Below are 25,072 nucleotides of genomic sequence, written 5' to 3'. Positions count from 1 at the left end.
AAGTTGTCTGCTTTCAACTCATAGAAGTTTTAATGTTCGGTAAAATAGCTCTACGCACAATTTAAAGATTCTGCGCTATGAAAAACATGAAAGCACTTCATTGGCTCAAAACCGTGTACGGTGTGCTCATTGGCTAACATTGAATGCGCAGAAAATTCAAGAACAAAAGTTCAATACCGTTACGGGAGAGTAGAAGTTTTAATTTTATTTTTCAAGAATGGAGGATGTAGAGGCGCCATATTATGACTCTATGTATGAGATGGACGCCCCTGGACTGGTAGATTTTGATGCTACGGATATATCAGTGAATGAATCAATATTCGGTAAGAAAACGTAATTTGCCGACATGAGCTATCTCAGTTGTGTTGCATTGACCACAAACCAACTCCGCCACTAACGCTCGTTTGTGTTAGTTGGGCTTACTCGGTTATTGATTAAAAAATATTGGGCTGATTGCTTTTGTTACGTGAAGTCCAGTTTTGTATGCCGACGATACAAAATTGCAGAGGTGTTTTTAAGGCTTTAAAGATGTGATTGCGTCAAATTCTAGTTGACTTTAACAGAAATTATTGATTTTCCTGTGTCAGTCGATATGTCGTTTGTTGTTTTAGGCGATCTCATTGTCAATATGTTTGAAGATTAAAATCGCCAAAAATTGATCGCGGTAAACAGCTCAGAAAAAGATGTGCCCAGACTTGCCCAAAATGATGTATACAGTGAAACAGTCTGTCTCTATCTTTCGTATTCACATCGGCTAATGGGATAAAAAAGTCTAGTTCTACGCGGTTCCATTAACATATATTTTATTTTGTATTTGCTCATGATTGCAAGAATAAAATTTTTAATCCAACTACAAAGACATTATTATGTCTCAAACGCTTCAAATAAAGGAAATTAAAAGTTTGTCATATTAGTATCCTCTAAATGTTGTGTAAACATAGGAGTACCGACTACTATGGAGCCTTATAGCCATGGGCTAGCCTAGTCCCGCACTCAAGGATTTCCGCCACACCCACCAACCCCCACACACACAACACAAACAACAGGGTAGACTCACTAATCGTGGTCTTCCGCACAAATAGTCAAAACACCAACAGATGTCAATTCTATTGGCCAAACACAACCTACTAATGGATGAGTAACCTATTAAAGTATCTGAATACCTCAAATAAAATAGGCCAACCAAGTTACATAATGGTTAATACCTTATTTTCTGGAAATATACCTGCCACGATTTTTGGCCAAGAATAACCAGGTTTCATCCTACACCAAAATGTCTCTCACGGGTTCCGGAGGTAGCCTGTACTGTAGATTAACTTTCGGGTGTCCATATAAACACCCGGCCTCGAATAGAGGCTACAATGTAAGCCAATCACAACACAGTTTAACAACCATACATTACCCACGTGCTAGTTGTAGTAGAGGTAGTAAAGTAGTAGTAAAAATAGTTTAAGTTTTGGTACGGGAGCAATGGACCCACCCGATAATGCCAGATAACGGAGTGAGTAATTGTGAGAGTGTCTCATTTACAGAACCGCATTTGCGCATATTATATATAGTTTAATAATTAATTAATAATTTAAATATATATATTCAAACTATAAATATTGGCGATATTTGCGCATATTTATATAAATATAAAAAGACAAAAGCAATTGTAGAATGTAAAAAGCAAACTAAAAAGCAATATATGTGGGGCCGGGCCACTTCTTTTTCAAATGGAAAAAAAGAGTTATCTTTATAGAACCTGACAAGAAACTGAATGAACACCGGAAATGATCAAACATAAAAATTATATCAAGGACATTTAACGATGCACCCAAAAAATTCCATATAAAAATATAGCTAGAAAAAAGCATTAAAAGAGATGAGAACAATTGAGTTGTTTAGAACGAGTTGGATCATTGCCAGCTCGAAAACAGTAACTCAGGTTTTTTAACTTGCTTTCGAGCAGATTTTCCCAGTTTTCAGAAACCGAGTTCTTCAAAATTTGTGTAAAGCTAGTGTGTATGGAGCCTTATAGTGCCCCGAGTTAATAAACTGAGTTATTTTTACAAGCTCGATTTGTAAAAATAAAATGCAATATAGTTTTATTATGGTAGCAAATCGTAGATCTGGTTATATTAACAATGGTACACCGACAGGCAGCCGTTAGCTAATAAAAATTGAACTATGTATGTACTGGAAAACAACAACTTATGGCGAATTAAAGTGTACCGAGTTTGCAACCTGAGTTGATTAACCGAGTTATATTTATAAACTCGAGTTCGTAAATATAATTCGGTTTATCAACTAAGGTTGCAAATCGGGACACTCTAATTCGCCGTAAGTTCTAGTTTTACAGTACATAGTTTAATTTCTATTAGCTAACGGGTGCCTGTCGGTGCACCATTGTTAACATAACTAGATCTACGGTTATGCTACCGTAATAGGAGTATATTGCACCATATATTTACAAACTTGAGTTTGTAAATATAACTCGGTTCATCAACTCGAGTTGCAAACCCTTAGCACTCTAATCCGCCATAGGTATTACAGTAGCATAACTGTAGATCTGGTTATGTTAACAATGGTACACCGACAGGCACCCGTTAGCTAATAGAAATTAAACTATGTATGTACTGTAAAGCTAGAACTTATTGCTTTTACCAGGGACTCGTGTTTACAAAGCAAGAGTTATACACCAATTTGAAGAACTCGGCTTCTGCAAACCGGGGAAAATCCTTTTCTCTGGTTTGTAAATATAAGGCGCAATAGACTGGTATTACGGTAGCATAACCGTAAATCTGGTTATATTAACAATGGTACACTGACAGCTAATAGAAATTAAACTATGTATGTACTGTAAAACTTCAACAAGTTCAACAACGCGGGTTGAGAACATGGAACACGGGCACTATAAGGCTCCATAAAATGTACTGTAAAACTAGAAGTTATGGCCGAATAAAGTGTCCCAAGTTTGCAACCCGCGTTGATAAACCGAGTTATATAAATTGCAAAGGCGATTCTGTAAATACAGTCAAACATGGATAACTCGCCCACGGATAGCTCAAACACATGGTTAACTCGAACGGTTTCTTTGGTCCGTTCCCACGTAATGATAAATTGCTATAGATAATAGAGTTGCCCCGATTTTGGTATCGGTATCGGTGCCGATATGAGTGTCAAGTATCTGAATCGGTATCGGCCGATCTTTTCTTAAAAAATCTGAACCTTCCGATACTTTTTACAGATCAACCATTTAGCAGAAAACTGTATTTTAGCCTGCTATACTAATAAAAAATCATCAGCCGTAAGCTTCTTACTTTTACTTAATGAATTTCAGGCCTGCCACACAATTTATTTCATGTCTATAGCCTGATCAACACAGCGAAGGAAACTTTTTAGCCAGAACGTAAACAAAAAGTGTGGTATTTCCCAATTACAGCGATAGGTTTTATTGCAAGCAATCACGAACAAGATAACAAAAGTGGGAAACAAGAACGCAGTGTAATAATTCTATTTACTAGCATTACGAAAGTAATTTAAACAGTCGACGCATAAAGTTATCCATCACTCTCTTGATCCTGACGATACAATGGATCGTTTGTATTGTACAAAAAACGGTAACCCCAGTGGCTTATCGGTATGTAGCCTGTCCTCCAACATCTGTTGCAAGGGAATTCCCCTTCAGTATGCTCGGCTACATTGATAATGATGGAAGAAAAGAGACGTCTTACTGAGATAATTGAATCACTAACGGTTTTTAAAAGATGCATTGATTTGCTCTAAACTTGTACAGGCACAGCAGTTCATCCAACAATAGAAGAGGGACTTCGTTATCACAGATAGAACTGTACCACTAACAGTAATTACCTTTATTTACAAATTACAAGAAACATGGACTGTTTTGTTACTACATGCACGGTATGTCAGTATGTGAATATGTATATATTTTTTTCCATAAATGCAAACAAATAAATACAATAATATTCATGTTTTTTTTGCATTATGTTTGTATTTGCATAATAAAATGAGCTACTATCTATGCAACACAAAAGATCTGAATCGGATTATTTTTCAATTAGGATCGGTATATCGGATCGGTATCTGAATCGGCTGGTGAATTTAGAATCGGGGCATCTCTAATAGATAACTTGAACTCAACACTGTTAACTCGAACTGTCTTTTCCCAACGGCTACCGAAACGGTCGTTATCGCTTTAGAAAATCACTTTATTCCAAGCCATAGAGGTAAACCTCAACTATTCGTAATTCATAAGCGTCGTTATTACCACCATCGGCAAAGTATTTTTGTCAACGACTTTTCTAAAGGTTTGGTGAAATTTGATTTATACCAAACATCCGCTTAGCGATCGCCCTTCGGAAGCAAGGTAAAGTGAGGTAATCTTTGCATAAACTGCAAGAAAAATCGGCAAAATTGATCGTGGGTAAAACGCTCAAAAGAAAAATATGTCTTTTCTTTTGAGCATTTTAACAACGATCAAGTTTTGCCAATGTCAATCTAAAAAACGTCCTGGCAATAACATCACCTCAAACAACGAACCAATCTCAAGTGATAGAAAAATCTCTATACTTTTTGATAAAAATTTTTAAACTTTACATTAGAAGCATTTAATTTGAAACAAGCCATTTGTGCTTTTGATTTATATTATAGTTTGTATATGTACATGTATCTACTAATAAATAAGTAAATACATGGACTTGTGACAGTGCTCTAATAACTTGAACGCTCTGATAATTCGAACACTTTCGCTCTGTCCCGTGAAGTTCGAGTTGTCCATGTTTGACTGTATAACTCGGTTTATCAACTCTGGTTGCAAACTCGGGACACTCTAATCCGCCATACCCAGTCTACGGTAATTGGGTTGTCGAGTTAACTTATTTCATCACAGCATTTGTATAAGCGAAGTTCTCAGCTGCATAAGCAAACCGCATCTTTGAAAAGAATATGTTCGAATATATGGCAAAACCAACTGCATCCCTATAAAGTCATGCATAGTCGGCGTTATCTAGTCATTATTAGTATCAATTTGTAGAAAAAAATTTACTAGTCACATTTGATTCAGGTACAAAACCTGGTTTTATGAGTTGACCAAAATAGTCAACGCAAAACAACATTTTAAAAATTACTACCGGTGTAGTCAACCCTTGAGCTATGTGGAAACTATAAAATATTTAAATGTGAATATCAGTGTAGAACAATGTAAAAAAAGCATCTAGGTTACTTGGATTGATAAAACATGTACTATTTCAAGATCCTCAAAGTGAGTAGCATATCTCTCCTTATGTAGACCGTTACTGGAATATGTAATGGAAGCTTAGTATCCATACAGCGTAAAACGCATAGATATGCTTGAAAGAATTCGGTCATAGGCTATCAGGTTTATTCAAAATGCAAAGGGGAGAGATTTTTCAGTAACGGTAACAAGAGAAAGGTTAAATCTAGATTTGCTACAAGACAGGAAACTAGTGCCTGTAAAACTTCTTAATAATCATGATAAGTTCTGAAGTCTAAATGATTCATATGATCAAATTGTTGAGGCTGTGACCAATATACAAACAAGACCTGGTACAAAAGCTTTTCTTTACGTGTAACTCTGATCATTAAAGGTTGAACTTGCAACAAAATTCACATTACAGTTATTTGGTATCATAAGATTCACCATGTCTTACTGCGTTGTGTTGTAGGTGCAAAATATATGGAAATGTGATTACAAGCTCTTAAAAGCTAAAAACCGAACAGTCAATCGCAGCCACAAGAGACCGCCGTAGTTTGGATTCGCTTTCCAAAACGGCTCAAATGGGACGTAGTTGTTACAGGATGGTTTCTGTTTACACTTTCATGCAACCTCATTCATCGAAATATTTTCACAAATATACTTCACGTATTCAATAAAACCATGTCTATTGCTCTTACGCGTCTATTTTATCGTCATTTTAATGCTGTCACTTTTAGCACTGATATCTTATTACTTACTGTAAAAAATCGTTAAACTTTTTAATCTCAGCTTGAAGGAGTACATATCATTGTCTGATAATCATGACGAGCCTGTTGGTCACCTGTGATGATCGAAAAGTGCTGCAAAAATTATTTGCGAAGTATTGGGTCACGTGATCAGATTACGACTTGACGATTAAATAATGCCGAAACAAAACTGTAAAGTAGCGAGCATCTATATTTAATACGGGGACTTCGGTAAAACCCGAAGTGTTTGTCATAAACTAGTGCTATGATATGTTTTATAGTGAGCTTTTTATTGGCCTTTCAATACACGTGAGAACATCACGTGACAAGACGATAACCATACTGTAATGAATACGTCAAATAAGTAGATTCCAATCTATGGCGGCTTTTCGTTTTTGAGCTTTTAAGGGCTTGTAATCACATTTCCACGCATTTGGCACCCACAACACAACAGAGTAAGACATGGTGAATCTTTTGATACCAAATAACTGTAATGTAAATTTTGTTGCAAGTCAACCTTTCAATTTTCAGTTTCTTACCACGCACCACCGTTGATTTGTATGACCTGACAGGTTATCACTCAATTGTCACTTGCTATGACTAGTCATACTATTGTAATAATCAAAAGAACATTACATTTATTAATGATTAGGCAGCGTGTATAAATAAATAACTACCCATTTTTATGGCTGTGTGTCCCTATTCTTGATTTATGCTTTAAAATTCTGTTTTAGATCAGAAGATAGTTGGTGAGCGATCTATAAGGGCCTTCAAGGATATTGGAAATGTTACACCAAAATGGTGTAAATCTGCTTCAATCTGCATGTAAGTCATATGCCATAGATGGCGCATGAGTGCATTGCCCTGAGTTATGTTTCTGTGAACAGGTGTCTTCTGGATTTTTAAATAAAAAACAACTCACAAAGTACAATGTTCCTTGTAAGTTCTCAAATTTTATTGGTCAAATTAAAACTAGTATCAATAAAAAAAATCACACTAACATAGTACAGTCATACCTCGACATACGAGCTTAACCCGTTTTGGGACTGAGTTCGTATGTCAATTTACTCTTGTCTCACGGCATTATTTCTTTTATTAAATAACTAAATACAAATTAATCCGTTACCTTACTGTAAAAAAAACACATAAAACAGCATATTATGGTGGGAAAACGTTGTTTTTAAAGGTTGACTTGCAACAAAATTCACATTACAGTTATTTGGTATCATAAGATTCACCATGTTTTACTCTGTTGTGTTGTAGATGCAAAATATATGGGAATGTGATTACAAGCTCTTAAAAGCAAAAAAACGAACATTTATCGCAGCCACACGAGACCGCCGTAGTTTGGATTCGCTTTCCAAAGCGGCTCAAATGGGACGTAGTTGTTACAGGATGGTTTCTGTTTACACTTCCATGCAACCTCATTCGTCGATATATTTTCTCAAATATACTTCATGCATTCAATAAAACTATGTCTATTGTTCTTACGCGTCTATTTTATCATCATTGTAATGCTGTCACTTTTAGCACTGATATCTTATAAATGACCGTAAAAATTTGTTAAACTTTTTAACCTTAGCTCGAAGGAGTACATATCATTGTCTGATAATCATGACGAGCCCGTTGGTCACCTGTGATAATCGAAAAGTGCTGCAAAAATTATTTGCGAAGTATTAGGTCACATGATCAGATTACGACTTGACGATTAGTTCAAGATGAAACAAAACTGTAAACTAGCGACCATCTATATTTGATACGGGGTCTTCGGTAAAACCCGAAGTGTTTGTCATAAACTAGTGCTACGATAAGTTTTATATTGAGCTTTTTATTGGCCTTTCAATTCACGTGAAAACATCACGTGACAAGACGATAACCAAACTGTAATGAATACGTCAGAGAAATAAAGAGATTCCAGTCTTCGGTGACTTTTCGTTTTTGAGCTTTTAAGAGCTTGTAATCACATTTCCACATAATTGGCACTTACTACACAACAGAGTAAGACATGGTGAATCTTTTGATACCAAATAACTGTTATGTGACTTTTGTTGCGAGTCAACCTTTAGCTGTTGTAATTTAGTAAATACGCTGAAAAAAGTAACAAAAACCGATTTTGTTGTTAAAATCTGCAATAAAATTTAATATTACTATGAGCGCTACTGTAAGTTTTGACCTTCGAGACAGACACAGTGGCTAATGGTGGTCTGAGAGACACTTGACAGCAATGCGTTTGGTACCTTTGTGACGCTACTTAGCAGAAGCTTTGAATTTAGCTTACCAAATACACACTTGAAGTTAAATTTTTATCTTTACTAAACTTACTTTAATTTTGGTGTCCTAGTTTTTATTATCTGTTTCCGGTTTGACTCTTTTTGCCTCGCGTTCACTATTACTTTTAGCCGACCTTTTAAAAAAAATTCGAACCTATTCAAGGAGAATGACCGAGCGATGCTGTTCTTCAAAGCGGTCTCTTGCATACTTGGCCATATACTGGCCACAGAGGACCTTATGAAGACACTTATGCTTGTATCTCCTATTACTAGATTACTAGATTTGAATAACAAGAGTCCTATAGTTAGCCTTGAAAATATCGTATTCCCTCTTGCTGCACTTGGAAGAGAAATCAACGTATAGAGGTATTTCCATTAAATGCACATGTATCCTCGCAATCTAGCGTGCCTTGAGAGATCATCAGGTGTGATGACAAAACAAAGAGAATAAGTGGCTACACAATAATTCGGTGACTACATAAAGGCGGTCAATTGGTGCAGGTGTCAGAGTATCGGTCTACTAAGCTGAATGTAATGACTTCTTAAAACCAACGTTTTATTTTAACCTCTAACCCTAGCTTCTGAAAAACAGATGGACATACATTTGTTTTCACCATCTGCTTTTACGATAGTATATATATTTTATTGTTTTATTTATTTTAGACGTTTACATAATTTTTTTTCATCGTAGACCTTGCTGTCTAGAAAAAAATGAAAAGATCAATTGAAGCTGACATTAAAGATTTGCATGATTTAGTAATCATGAACCCTGAACCAAGTAGAAGTGTTAAGAGAAAATAGTGTTAATAGAAAAGGTATTAGTATCAACCAATAATAACACAATTACTGTACAGTCATTAAATTGAAAAGTTAGTTTTTTCCTATTTGAAAGGCCATGGAGAAGTGCATGCGACGATCTTAGAACGGCTTTGGCAGTTTACATGAAATTTGGCATATTGTTTGCATATTGTAAAATCCCTAGAACGTCATATTCTCAGAACGAATTATTTACATTGTAGGAGCATGTATTGTACTCTTCATTTTCAAAGTATATGTAATTGGTTATGGGAGCAAGGACAATAATGTAGGGGCAAAGATATCACCACCCTGGTATCAACTTTGATTTTAGGACATCAAAGACTCCACTATCCGTTAGTAGTCCTTTAGTGAGGAAGACGCCTCAAAATGAGAGTCCGGCTGTCGCTGCGGTCACACGTCGAGTTACACGGTCGGCCGCCCGAGAAATACAACACAAAATTGCTGCGACACTTTCTCCTCAGTGTTCGACAACTGCTGCATCTCCTCAACTGAAGTCGGAACTAGTGCGTTCATCTCCACAGAAAGGGCCCAAAGAGGAGGTCACTTCAGTGAAGCTGGAGGATAAAATAGCTTGTGGAGATTTGTTAGAAGCTTATCCTCCACCAGTGGAATATAATGCATGTAGTGGTACAGGCTCCCCAGTCCCAACAAAGCCTCGCATGACACGAGTGTCCGTAAAAGCATCCCCTTCTAGGGAGGCTCTTCAAGCTCCCGTAGAGAAGGGAAGTGGTGGCAAGCCGCTACGTTCACGGATGTCTTCAGATGGGCGTCGGTCACAACCAGCACATTCTGGAACACCATTCAAAGGTAAGCGGTCTCCACTAAAAACATTACGAGCCAGAACAAGGTCGAAGGACAACAGCGATGCTCCTCATTTTCCCCGCACTTGTACTAGGTCAACAGCAAGTTCCACCACTGGCGCAGTAGTTGCTGTTCCTAGTGTAAGGCAGAGAACATCAAGTGCAACGAGGTCTTCTGCTTCCGTGGCATCTCAACCCATACGAAGGTCGCTGTCTCAATCAGAAAACATATCAAAATCGGCTACCTCTTCATCGACAGGGATTTCTCCAATGCTTTCAAGGTACTCACCCACAAATATCTGTCAATAAGTAATGGTTTGTCCCAAATATCATATCTGTTGGCTGTAGTGTTTTCTTTTTGTCATCGAAACTGGTTATTTGTAGATTGATGAGGCCTACGGAAGCAGCAAAGTCAAAAATGCATGCATCAACTTGTGAAAATTCACTTAACAAACGTAAGGCTTCGTCCGCTTATGATAGTAAGCCACCCAAGGTTCAGAAAAACACCATCCCTAAATCGCCAACATTTTTGCGGTATGTATAGTCTAAAATGCTTGGATTTATACAAATGGCTCATTAGTACTGCCATCATTGTTGGTGTTTTTAACAATACAACAAAAATTTGGCGATGTCTGGTTCTTGAAATATCCTATGATTATTTTTGGAGTGGCAAAACAATTATAATAGCTATTCATGGTTATGAAATATTTGGGTAATCTTTGGCATGGATTTTGTCGCAACCCTTAAAGTTTTTATCTATCCTAAACAGTCGATCACGGACACGCCTAACCCCGATGAAGTCAACAGAGGACTTGGTCATGGAAAAGGTGGAACAGGAAAAGAGACAGCTGCGTAGTCTAAGGAAGATGAATGAGGAGGGCTTGAAACACATTTCACTTTCTGGAGGCAGGAAGGATAAACCACCGACAGCAAGATCAAATGAAACTGTGGGTAACATTTGGTGATGCTTTACTATAGCTTGCCTTCACTTTGTCATTATTCAACCAAAGTTACTAAAAGCATCGCTATCTTGAAGCCGGTACTTTCTTCCTGAATATTTGATTTTATTTTCACCGATTTCTAGTTAGTCAACTGCATAAATAAACTGATCGAAAAAAATATCTGACCACTGCATTTGCTTGGACTGAGCTGTCCAATCAAACAGCTTTGCTTGTGCCAAACTGTATCCTTCGTTTTTTCGTGACGTAATTTTATCGTTGTCGGCCATCTTTATAGACAATTTTATCGTTAAAAACACGAAGCTTTTGCAATAAATGTTTGAAAACAATGCTTTTGTTTGCAATCTTTTCATTATAGTATCAAAACAGCGCCAAAAATTACTATTAAATAAAAGAAAAACGATCGTTTTCTATAAATATGGTGGCTTTTTCGTGAACGAGCGCATTTGCAAACGGCTTGATGGCGTCAAAAAAACGATAGATTGAGTGTGATCGAAGCTGTTGAATTTAAGGCTTTGGCTTTTTTTTTACTTTGGCTGCTTCTCTCATTCTCTTTAGTCACTCAGAATTGTTTAGATTAAATGTTTCAAGAATTTGTTGTAATTCAAAAACTATTTTGTACAGGTCAATGCCAAAAGATCTATATATGATAAAATGGGCCAGACAACAGCATCGAGTGATCCAAATCTCCATGCCCATGATTACGGTATCTTAGTATTTAACTCATTGAATCCTCCCTGCCGCTCTATTGTTTTGAGTTATGTCTGATGCACTCCCAAGTATTCATATTGTTTGCTCCATATCCATGTTGTGTGCTGTCCTAAGGATCATCAAGCCAGGGTCGAGATGTCTATAGTAAAATGGCACGTATGACTAAGCCGCGTAGCCCCAAGTTTCTAACCAAACTTAGAGAGCGCCCTCTTAGTGTACCTTCAGCAGCCGAGAGAGAGCAGATGGAACTTGATAAGATAAAACAGTGAGTTACCTTTGTTACAGTGGTGAAGCATTTGGTTTTCTGTTTGTCGGTCTGGTCATTTCAACTGCTTTCCATTCAAAAACTGCTTTTTAGAGCGCAGTTCAAAGCCGCACCACTCGATAAGCGAATATTGGAGGGTATGACAGGAGTTAAGCACGTGCAGCGTATTCCTTTGACTGAGCCAGTGTCTATGAAGTTTGCTACAGACAAGAGAATAGCTGCCCATGCTTCAAAAGAAAAGGAAGTGGAACCTGTTCAGGTATGAGTAGCGCATAAAGTTAGTTTCTGTCCAGCAGAGTAATCTACACTGTAACACAATATGAGCTTAAGGCAAACTATGCTCATAGATAGTTCCTTAGAACTTTAGCAGTCATGCAGTATAAGTTATACGTGTGCCTTTCTTTGTCCTCACACTTGCTCTCCCGTTTTATCTTTCCTAAGCTTTCATTGTTCAACTCAAGCTTGTCACTACTGGATTCTATGCAGTCCTACATGCCGCTCTGACATGACGAAGTTTGTTTGACTGCGAAAATCGGCACTTTCAAAAACCTAATTTTAAAGGTTATGGCCAAGTAGAAAGCACAATACAATGTCGTATTGTTGTATTGCTTGCAGCTTAAAGTCAAAGCTAATCCACCTCCGAAAAATACGACAGTGTTCCAGCCAAAGCTTGAGCACAAGCGAACACATGCGCAGCCATTTACATTCGAGGCCAAGGATGAGGATGCTAAACGTCGAAAGGCTGAACTGCTCAGCAAGGCAGAAGAACAAGAAAGAAAGGTATTGCGTGTATTAGTAAACTTCTTTTTGTGTAGCGTAAATATTTTCAACAGTTTTTTCTTTCAACTGTTGCTTCAATTTCACAATCTGATCATTTGACAGCTTAGAGAATTCAAGGCTAATCCACTGCCTCCGTCGCCTGCACCCATACCAGCCAAGCAAACTCTTCCCACTACTGTTCCTGAGCCGTTTCACCTCAAGATTGATGAGCGTGGAGAACAACAACAACAAAAAATTAAGCGCAAGGTTTGTCTCTTTACAAGTAAATAAAAAAATTTCCGTCTGACACACTTGCGCTTTTCGAAGGTTCCATGTTGCTAACTATTGGTATGATAACTCCCTCATTCCTTATGCTCACTTCTCCAATTGCTGAAACATAATAGGTAGAGGCTGAGAAATCACGCATGCTGGAGGCAGCCATGATACATGCCAGACCAGCTGATGTTTTGAAGAAGGTCCCATTTGTACCGAAGAAGGAAGCTGCAAAAATAACTGGTGGGTAGAATGTGCTCATCTTGGCTATCATGCCCAGATGTTCAGAACAAAATATCATTATACCAGACATTGAAAATGTGATATCGGTATAAGAGAGAAATCAAGGATATATATTCAATCAAAACTATTCCATTAAAAAATATTTCAACTGCGTTATTTAACGACGTAATTAGGCTACCATAGTTACTGTGGTAACTTGTTAACCCATTGGATATGAAATAATGAGACAGGTGATTGCTAATACTCTTAATCACTTTACAGTTAAAGTAAATCTAATTTATATCATCATGGAAAACAAAAGTTCACTACCCCCAGACTGTCTCTTATCTGTAGTAACCACAGCAGGAAAACAACAGTTCACTATAACCAGACTGTCTCTTATCTGTAGTAACCATAGCAGGAAAACAACAGTTCACTATAACCAGATTGTCTCTTATCTCTAGTAACCATAGCAGGAAAACAACAGTTCACTAACCCCAGACTGTCTCTTATCTGTAGTAACCACAGCAGGAAAACAACAGTTCACTACCCCCAGACTGTCTCTTATCTGTAGTAACCATAGCAGGAAAACAACAGTTCACTACCCCCAGACTGTCTCTTATCTGTAGTAACCATAGCAGGAAAACAACAGTTCACTACCCCCAGACTGTCTCTTATCTGTAGTAACCATAGCAGGAAAACAACAGTTCACTACCCCCAGACTGTCTCTTATCTGTAGTAACCATAGCAGGAAAACAACAGTTCACTACCACCAGAGTCTCTTATCTGTAGTAACCACAGCAGAAAAACAACAGTTCACTACCACCAGACTGTCTCTTACCTGTAGTAATCACAGCAGGAAAGCAACAGTTCACTACCACCAGACTGTCTATTATTTGTAGTAACCACAGCAAAACATTTTATAACTCCTTGTATACCATTTGGTTACAAATTGAATGTGTAACAGCAGCAAATTATTTGCAAATAGCTATGATACAAGCAGCTTGTTCTCAATTAATATTCATTTCCTTTTAGAATAGTTTATAATCATTTAATTATAATAACCTTACACTGCAATACATTGTCATCGTATATTTTTGTCCAAGGTTTTTGTAGTTTTTTAACGATAGCCTTATTATAACTACGGAAACAAACCACCGCTAATATAATTAGGCGCCTCTATCTAGTTTCTGAGCTATGCATTTCTAAATAATTAAGTCTATGTCCTGAGTATGATCATTATGTGCAATTACTATATCACTACTACTGAATGCCCGGCGTTGCCCGATTAATAAGAGTCTTCGCACAAAAAATTTATTTTCATTTAGCATATAAAAACAGTTACTCTAACTTTCAAACTTCATATCATGAGAAAAGTGTTCTGTGCAAGTTTAAATACATTAAAGGAAAAAACAAACCAATTGTAAAGGTTTCCAAACTTGGTCAAACAACTAACTTCCAAACTTCATATCATAAGCAAAGTGTTTTGTGCAGGGCAAATAGATTAAGAAACAAAATAAGACAATTATAAAAGTGTTTAAATGTAAATGTGAAATAATTAGCGAGTAATTGATAAATGAGTCTGTTTTGCTACTAGTACAATAAAAGATGATTTGGTAATGATACAATTAGTACGAACTGAGAACACAAAATAAAAATCGTGAATATGTTGGATTAATAATAACAATTCGTGCATAGAAATGTGTGTATATAAAAAAGGTTACTGTTCCGCCAGAAGCTATCGATCAAAACTTTGAATATGACGATGCTGGTACCTCTCGATACTGGTGCAAATGTAAAAAATTAGATATCTGACTGTCTTTGTCTGACCAAACAGAAAGAATATAGAGGCTATTCCCACTCGAGATAATATAATTGTACACGTGAAAAGTATGAGCCTTTGCCGATTTAGAAATTGAACCTTACAAAAAACCGAAAATAGAAATTTGCGAACACACAAAAATGTATCGTGTTTCAGAGTTAATAGTTTCGATTCATACGTCTTTTAGCTGTGAAATCGGGAAAAGGGTGTTCCTATACAGTATATAGTTAGAGCTGTGAATTGTAAGAGCCTTCATAGACTCTCAGTTAGACAATTGGATTTCAAATCCAGCAGGCTGCAAGATTTTAATAGCTATAGCTGGACATACCGAATGACAACAGATCCGTATTCCTTGGGGTGGCTGAGCTGCCCCAATTTTTTAGTGATTTTTGGCGGCTAAGTACTAAGAATTGCAGTCTAAGCTCATTCACTTGGAATTTCCAATACCTAGTTTACTAGCGTTCTATATTGTCGCCGCAGTGATATCGCCAAATGAGTGATCTTGTGAGACTTTGGCGAGCCCCCTAAACCCCATTGGAAGGCTTACACCACCCCCGAACCCCAGATGTTCATAACTAGTCGCCTAACATTTGCAGCCACCCCAACTTGCAACCAGGGAATACAGGCCTAAATGACACATAGACAAACTTATATTATATACAATTTACGATTTACAATACGATTTTCTATATCCAGTTCCTGTTTGGCCTGCAATCTACATAATTGAAGCGTATTTAAAATGACAATATACAATTTTTTAGCATTCTATCATTTTTGGACAACTCCCAAACACATCGGTCAAACCTTGGCACGCAAAGTTAATCATGCTGATATTTGCTTAGTATGTCGAAATCGTCATATGCTAGAGCAAATACACTTGTGAGACTACATTGTATTTTATTTAATTCTATAGCCCAAAACACAATGATAACTACTTCAAGTAATTACATAATATTAAACCATATAAAACTATGAGCGAATTTATTTTAGAAACCTAAATTTTATGTAAAATAGTAATAAATAGTACATTAAAATGTCTCTATTTCAACTGTTCCTTAGAAATATGTGAATGGAAATGTGTACTCTGTAATGATTGAATGCAGTGATAGAGGGAGTGATAGATATACGTATGTGGTATAGCCAACACTGATTCATAGAGTGAGTGATAGATATACAGTCAAACATGGATAACTCGTCCACGGATAGCTCGAACACATGGTTAATTCGAACATTTCCTTTGGTCCGCTCCCACGTTATGATAAATTGCTATAGATAACTCGAACTCAACACTGTTAATTCGAACTGTTTTTTTGCCCAACAGCTACCGAAACGGTTGTTTTCGCTTTAGAAAATCACTTTATTCAAAGCCATAGAGGTAAACTTCGTCTTTTCGTAATTCATAAGCGTCGTTATTACCACCATCGGCAAAATATTTTTGTCAACGACTTTTCTAAAAGTTTGGTGAAATTTGATTTATACTGCGATACGATGAATAGCATGGGCTAGCCGGGTCACGCGCGCAAGATTTTTCGCCACGCACATACAAAACAAAAATCGCATGTTGTTTTGTATGTGCGTGGCGAAAATCCTTGAGTGCGTGACTCGGCTAACCCGTGATGAATAGTTTTCCGACGTTGATTCCGTGTTGAATCAACGTCGGAATGTTGAATGTTTAAAACGTCTTAAAAAATGTTGTAATTAAACGTATACGTTGTCTGAGCTACAAAAAAACTATTCATCGTTTGACCTAAACACAGAATACGTGTGTACATTCAATAAGTATCTATTAAAAAAGCGTGAGTGATATAGAATGTACCGTAAAATAGAGGTGGAACGAGACACGAGACGTCTCGAGTATTGACCTGTCTCGTATCGGTCTCGTCTCGACTTAACTATTGCCAAACTCGAGACAGGAAATAGAACTAGAGCGCCTGCGCACGGTTGTTAAAACATGGTTTCTTGCGGTAGCAACGACTCCATATATTGTAATGGATTGCGGGCAACTGCCTTTAAAGTTATACCCAGTCCGTTACTCCCTGTTGCTACTGATTATGTTGGCCACTGAGTCTAATCATGTAGTCCGGACATGATTATCTTTTAGTTATTACTTATTACTATTACTTATTACTCTATTACTATTACTTACCTGTTATTTTTTAGTTCGGTTCTGTGTCCTTAAAACAGATACCGGGTCGTATCTAATTACTCTTCGAATAATCCAATTTAATAAATTAGACTTTTGCGGGTAAAATGTCTGTATTTTATCGTATCGTGTCTAAACACCAACTGCCCTTCATAAAATTCGGGCCTCTTTTACGTATATACTACCAATCGCGGGTAAAACTTGCCCGGACACAGAGAAACGAACGAAAGGCCGTGTCGACCATAGTCCGTGTTCGGTTAACAATGACGTTTTGTTAGCTCAATATAAGAATATACATGTGCATGTATACAGTAATTAATATAATTTCATGAGTACAATTTAAATATAATTCACATACTACAGCTAATACACAAACAAAACTTAACATTAATGAAACGATAAGAATGAAAGTGTTATCGTGTGTTCTTTTAGTTGCGGTATTTCTTTGTAGAGCGACGGCTATCGGTTTCATTACACATTACATTAAAAAGTAAGAACTATTCAATAGATGGTAAAAATATACATGTACAAAGCAATATGTTTATAATAATTATGATCAATCAAGCTCAAAATTCTTAGAATATATAACTTCGGTATTTTAGAGCTGTTTATGACACTTTTGTTTACAAAAACTACATGCATATCACTTTTAAAATGTTGTATTTAAATCGTTTACACCAGGTGAAAATTCAATCTAATAATAGTTTTATTAATTTTATATATACCAAGTAGCTAGTACTTGTGTAGTGAAATCATCACCAAATGCTCATTATTTTACTGTCTCGTGTCTCGAGTCTCGAATTTTTACAAGACAGTGTCTCGAGTCTCGTCTCGAGCTTAAAAAACCTGTCTCGTTCCACCTCTACCGTAAAACCACGTAAAACTTCTAATTGAACTGCCTCGGAGTGTTGCTCTTAACGAATCCCAGGTAAAGTAAGGTAATCTGCATAAACTTCAAGAAAAAACGGCAAAATTGATCGTGGGTAAAACCCCAAAAGAAAAAAATGTCTTTTCTTTTGAGCATTTCAACAACGATCAAGTTTTGCCAATGTCAATCTGAAAAACGTCCTGGCAATAACATCACCTCAAACAACAAACCAATCTCAAGTGATAGAAAAAATCTCTATACTTTTTCATGAAAACGTTTTAAACTTTACATTAGAAGCATTATATTTGAAACAAGCCATTTGTGCTTTTGATTTATATTATAGTTTGTATATGTACATGTATCTACTAATAAATAAGTAAATATATGGACTTGTGACAGTGCTCTGATAACTTGAATGCTCTGATAATTCGAACACTTTTGCTCGGTCCCTTGAAGTTCGAGTTATCCATGTTTGACTGTATGTGGTATAGCCAACTCTGATTCATAGAGTGAGTGATAGATATACAGTCAAACATGGATAACTCGGCCACGGATAGCTCGAAAACATGGTTAATTCGAACAGTTTCTTTGGTCCGTTCCCACGTAATGATAAATTGCTATAGATAACTCGAACTCAACACTGTTAATTCGAACTGTTTTTTGCCCAACGGCTACCGAAACGGTTGTTATCGCTTTAGAAAATCACTTTATTCAAAGCCATAGAGGTAAACCTCATCTTTTCGTAATTCATAAGCGTTGTTATTACCACCATCGGCAAAATAATTTTGTCAACGACTTTTCTAAAGGTTTGGTCAAATTTGATTTATACTGCTATACGATTAATAGCACGGGCTTGCCGGATCACGCGCGCAAGGATTTTCGCCACGCACATACAAAACAAAAACAGCATGTTGTTTTGTATGTGCGTGGCGAAAATTATTGAGTGCGTGACCCGGCTAGCCCGTGACGAATAGTTTTCCTACGTTGATTCCGTGTTGAATCAACGTCAGAATGTTGAATGTTTAAAACGTCTTAAAAATGTTTTTATTAAACGTATACGTTGTCATAGCTAAAAAACTATTCATCGTTTGACCTAAACACAGAATACGTGTGTACATTCAATAAGTATCCATTCAAAAAGCGTGAGTGATATACAATGTACCGTTAAACCTCGTAAAACTTTTAATTGAACTGCCTCGGAGTGTTGCTCTTAACGAATCCCAGGTGAAGTAAGGGATTTTTCTTTGGTAACTTTTTCTTGAAGTTGCATAAACTTCAAGAAAACTCGGCAAAATTGATCGTGGGTAAAACGCTCAAAAGAAAAAGATGTCTTTTCTTTTGAGCATTTCAACAACGATCAATTTTTGCCAATGTCAATCTAAAAAAACGTCCTGGCAATAACATCACCTCAAACAACAAACCAATCTCAAGTGATAGAAAAATCTCTATACTTTTTGATAAAAACGTTTTAAACTTTACATTAGAAGCATTTAATTTGAAACAAGCCATTTGTGCTTTTGATTTATATTATAGTTTGCATATGTACATGTATCTACTAATAAATAAGTAAATACATGGACTTGTGACAGTGCTCTGATAACTTGAATGCTCTGATAATTCGAACACTTTTGCTCGGTCCCGTGAAGTTCGAGTTATCCATGTTTGACTGTGGTATAGCCAACTCTGATTCATAGAGTGAGTGATAGATATATGTGGTATAGCCAACTCTGATTCAAACTAGATAGTTTCAAGTAACTTAATAATTCTTCATTATTTTCAAGTTGTATGTTTGATTTTTACCAATGTTTTTACTTTCATATGTAGAAGTGGTTATAAGGTTTGATAGTATTAAAGGGAAACAGGATTAATTAGGCTTTGCTTGTTGTAATGGTGAGCTTAATACTGACCACAACGAAACTGTGAGGTAGTCTGTCTACTAATTCAAAATACTGTTAGGAATCAGACTACGTGCCCAGCCTAAGCATTGCTATAGATCACACATGCTTTGTAGAGCCACTCAATATTGAGCTCAGCTCTGCCAGACGCGCAGGCGAACGGAAGGAGTACGATATGCGTAAAATGGAGGCGGAAGCTGAAGCAAGAGCTCTGGATGAAGAGCTGCGCAAGAGGCAGGCGGCGGAAGAGAGAAAGGAGTTAATAAGGTTGCGTCAGAAGACAATAATAAAGCCAGCCCCTATAAAGCATTATAAGCCTGTAGAGATAAAACAGAGTGACAGACCACTAACACAGCCGATGTCTCCACGGTTTTCTCAGCGCTAACACACGGTTTTATCCCAATTTTACTCACTGAATTTTATTTCAATTTATGCTTTCATATTTTAGTGAGTTAAACATATAATAGGCGGTGTAGCATTTTATTCAACATGCTTTTAGTATTAGCAATTATGTGTCAATATTTTGCTGCATATTATGGGAGGCTAAAGCTTTTAAAACACAAATAAACTGCAAATTTATTGAACTTCTCATTGACAAGTATGGCGAGTAACATATTGCATCAGTAGTGAAACAGTCGATAAAACCATACAATACTCCAGGTCATGACCACCTACAGTAGAGCATGCTCTCTCGCAGAAGGTGGTTGTAGTGTACATTCTATTTTTGATTTGGATTGTTGCCTGGTAATCAAGAAACACTCAGCAAGCTGCACTGCCTTATGCTGCTTTGATTAGATATTAACTGACTGCTTAACTCTACATTCATGTTTATCCGAACTCTATGTTAATGATTTTGTAAAAGTTAAGCTCATTATCTGCAAAGCTTCGATTCATTGGTGAGGGGACCAGACTAATGAGCTTTCAGGCTTCGGCTCAATACATGGCATACATAATCGCATTTGGCATCGGTCTGGTTCCTAGATACGTATTCTGAACCCTACGGAATTGAAGCCCTGCGTTGTTCGATCACTGATTGGTTGTCTAGCTGCAAACACCGAGCTAATGATAACCACTATGAGCCGTGAAATAGTTCGGTTCTCGTCCTCTAAATGTGGTCCAAGAAGGTTTCAAGGTTATGTTAGCGTCTCCATGAAGCATCTTTATCCGACTATACCACGGGCCACAGGACTTTTCGTATGATGGATAGATAAGACATTATTTTTGTTCACGCCGGTCAATGTTGTTCAGAGCAAATCAGACCATGAGAAAAAAAACAAAAAATAGTTAATTAAATTATTATGTGTATTACCAAAAAACTTTTTTTGCATAACGCTGTTCTATAGCGTAAATTTGCAGAGTGTTGTTGTCTGGTATGAGGTGTCGCGGTTTTTATGGGAAGTTGGAATGTAATGGATGGTCAGGCAGATTGGGGATACAGTTTGAGTCTTTTAAACAGCAAATGTATAAAAGTGCATTCAGCTTTTCAGCATTAAAAGAATTTAGACGCTGGTCGTAACTGTCCATATCAGGAAGCATAACCGTAAAGGCGTAAAGCATAAATTTTAAAGCATTTTAATTTTTCTCTATCAATTTTCGGGACACAGGGATACCAGCTTAGAGTGGCGTAAGACAAAATGAACAATATGCAGTTCTGGTAAAAAAGTGATAGGCCTTTTTGTCTTACACATATTTTTATGAGCTAAAGTAAAGCATACGTTAATGGTCTAGTTTTTGAGATAATAAAGTCAACATGGCTTGAGAACCGTAAATGATTCTATTTGTATGCTCAGAAGTTTAACACTGCTAGTATATTTTATGTTCACATTGTTTATTGTGATAGAAGTGCTGCTTACATTTCTGAGAGTAAAATGGATAGTTTGCGACTTGGCGGTATTCAGAGACATGGAGTTCTGTTTACATCAAAGGAATGCATAATCTGCCGCATGCTGTAAAGAATTTTGACAAGTAAACAATATTGGCGATTCAGTCTTAGTTGATTCTGTGACCAACACTCTATATCGTTTCACAGTGTTATAGAAGGTAGTGTCATCAGCATACTTTATATGTTGGACACCTGGCTTGAGGTCATGCACAAAAACATTCTGTAACAAAGGATCCAAAATTTTTCCTTGGGGACTCCAATCCTGTAGTGTTCGTACGATGAGGTAGAGCCTCCATATTTTTCTCTTTGTATACGGTCTATGATGAAACTTTTGTTGCAATCTTTACCAGGAATGATTTAGCAACTTTTTAAACAGAGCAATTTTTTAACAGTTACATGGAGTAACATCTTTTCAAATGCTTTGCTAAAATCTAGCAAAAAGTTTGTATCCCCTATGTGTCTTCACTATCAAAATCATAGCACTTGTCAGATGTGAACTTGACTGGATCATTTGTAGTATTAAGGTTCATGGTATAAGCAAATTGGTTATCTAGTGTAGGATGACCTATATTGAACTGGGAAATAACAGTTTCAGCAATCTTTCCAAGATGAAAAGAATAGATAAGAAGGTCTAATTGCCTGAAGCTCTGTGGTGATTTCACTCTATTAATAATATGTAATACGCTTGAGGAAGACCCTTAGTTCATAAATTTTAATATATAAACCGGGGGTCTTCTATAATACTAGATAACTAATTTACTTATACCATGAACCTTAACACTGCAGATGCTTTAGTCAAGTTCACATCTAATGTATGCTATGATCTTGATAGTGGAGACACATTGGGGATACGAACTTTGTTGTTGAATTACCTTATGTATCTGCTTGAGGCAAAACAGTCCGAACAGGATAAACAGTTTAATGGAAAGTAAAATTACCTTGGTTTAAAGAGCTTAGGTGATAGCAGAATTCCAAATATGACAAAGTAAGGTATTACTTGAAGACATCTCAAAATATTATAGCTATATTATAGAATAGCTATAATATTGATTAAAGAAATGGTAGTACAGCATTTTGATTAAAATTCTCTTTGACCGCATCTTTCTTCAGCAATGTTCAATAGGGGTTTGAATTTGATTGTTGGCACAAAGAGAGGATGTCATAGCCCATTCTTAGCAGCTATAAATAGTTTTCTGTCCGATCTGCAATGTACTATTAGCTAAACTCACACGTTTACCAGCTATCCATTGTACATAGCCAAAGTCCTGCTAATTCAATTTAGTTTACCTTAAAATAAATTATAAATTGAGTTTGCTTTCTTTTTTATACTTAGATGAGTGCTCACAGTGAATATCATGTATAGTTGGTAAAACAAGAAGCTACCTTTCAGGAGTTGATATGAGATTGTTTTAAATTGTTACTTGAATTGTTTATTTATCCTCGGCAGCATTAGTCAGGTCACTATATGTAGCCCACAGTTTTACCTCGCATGAAATTCTTCTATACCTATTCTGTCTGCTATACAGGAACGAGTTCTGTTTTTCATTGACGTAGCGAAGGGCATCATGCTCCATCATTTTATACGGTAGTCTAGTGAGTGATTAGGGCGATAGTTTTGTGCAAGATCACTCTCACCTCTTTTATGTATCAAGTTACACACATGTGAACTTTCTTTCCATAGGAACATTCCAAGTTTTTAAGAAAGCCCAGAAGATCATTTGTAGACATGAAAATGTGGTGGAACAGTCAACCAATAGGTTGCCTTTCTTCAGGTCATCGAGTCCTAGAGGATGTAGTGCCGCTTTGGAGGATGTAGATTAAGTTTTTGATCTTTTGACTTATTACGCTATTATGTTCTCTATTGCAGAGAGCTTTATCTCCTTTTCGATTTATTAGTTTGTATCAAATTTTGTAAGTAGTTGTTCTGTAACCCGTGTCTACAAGGAATTAAGCTCGTCTTTCCTCTATAATGTTGGAAAGAAAATAACAAGCTTAGAAAGGACAGGTGGTGGAAGCTCTCGCTTCATGGCTTCATGAGTTAGTCCAGCTACCGAGCTCAGCTTCGAAATGTCTGCTTTAGGCTTCAAGTTTTTTCTGTGTTTTTGCTTTGGGCCTCATAGGAATCTTTCTATTTTATTTTGGCCCTTTGTTATTGTTTTATTCAAACAGATACATAATTTAGTCTTTGACTAAGTGGGGCCTTTTGAGATGTCTGCTAGTACCTGCGAAACTGGAAGTAGTTGTTTAGCATTTCATCACAAACTGCTAGGTCCTCAATTGTCTCTTTGTCATTGGCTTTCAACGTAATACCAGGCTGAGATTGTTCTTTGGTTTGTTGTGTTTATTAAAATACTTTGCATCGCCCTTTTTGAGAAGCTAGCAGATCCAGTCTACAGCATAAGCTTTTTCTGATTTCTGCATTCATTTTTGCGTTCTCTTATTTCTCACTTACACTTACTGTATCTACCGGTAAATATATTCTTTCACTTATATTTACTTAGTATAGTATCTAGGTAAGAGGCTTATCATTCGTCTTTGTTTCGGCCAAGTTGTTTTCTGCTTGCAAGCCATTTCATTGTTTGTCTGTCTGTCTGTTCACCCACTCGGGTGTGTTTTCGCTTTCCACTTTAACCCTTTTACTGCTATCCATCTACGAATTTAGGCTTTTGGCCTACTGCCAGCCATTTTACTAAGAAATTTCGATTTCGCGGCATGATACGTACACACTTTTTTCAATTTCAAATACTATCTTAACCATTTTCGTTACATATTTCTTGCTAACGAACAAAACTACATTCGGACATTACTGCTAATGCCATACAAGTACCAAAGATCGTTGGTTATGTTGTAATGAATCAATAAATTCCGTTACTACACAGCTACTGTAAACTTTGCAAAAATGCATCCAGGGCAGCTAATCATAGATTTAGCATAAACTCGTGTAGAGCGGTGAAAGGGTTAATAACCTTTGTAGGTATGCAGCTGACCACTGCAATCCTGATCTTATCCATAAAAGCTTCCATATTTCATAAGGACTCTCCACGTTATCAAGTTTGTATCACAAGTTTTGGCGTGACTTCCCTGTACAACTCAGCATCTGCCTCAAAGTACCGTTTAACTTTTTTTTGGTAATATTTTTTCTGTTATTTTAATATTTTGATGTTGATTGTGATAACGCAATGTTCACTGAAACCTATATATAACATATATATATATATGTATATATGGTATATAACATCAATGTCACAGAGTTTGGAGGTGTCCGAAGCACAAATTTAGTTTAAAATATTTTCATGGATTCGTGTTGGCTCAGGTAACAGGCTCACCTCTTGCAGAATTTTGTCTTAAAATAAAAAAACTCCTTTATGCTGCTCAATGTTGACAGAAGTACAGAAAATATGCTGAGGCAGGCTGGAT

At 36.7% G+C, this 25,072-nt stretch overlaps 1 protein-coding gene across 1 annotated transcript; it reads left to right on the top strand.

Moving 5' to 3' along the window:
* The first annotated feature begins 182 nt into the window (after nt 1-182).
* On the top strand, nt 183-20,351 carry LOC137405412 (targeting protein for Xklp2-like). Its single transcript, XM_068091667.1, has 12 exons — nt 183-323; nt 6,702-6,792; nt 9,367-10,137; nt 10,241-10,390; nt 10,626-10,803; nt 11,440-11,521; nt 11,641-11,791; nt 11,885-12,050; nt 12,407-12,571; nt 12,674-12,817; nt 12,955-13,066; nt 19,890-20,351. Exons 1-12 carry the CDS (start codon nt 218-220, stop codon nt 20,156-20,158), a joined length of 2,385 nt encoding a protein of 794 aa, XP_067947768.1. The 5' UTR covers nt 183-217; the 3' UTR covers nt 20,159-20,351.
* The last annotated feature ends 4,721 nt before the right edge of the window (nt 20,352-25,072 follow it).

This window comes from Watersipora subatra, chromosome 1 (assembly GCF_963576615.1).
Source record: "Watersipora subatra chromosome 1, tzWatSuba1.1, whole genome shotgun sequence".
NCBI lineage: Eukaryota > Metazoa > Bryozoa > Gymnolaemata > Cheilostomatida > Watersiporidae > Watersipora > Watersipora subatra.
This window is presented reverse-complemented; position numbering and strand designations above follow the sequence as displayed.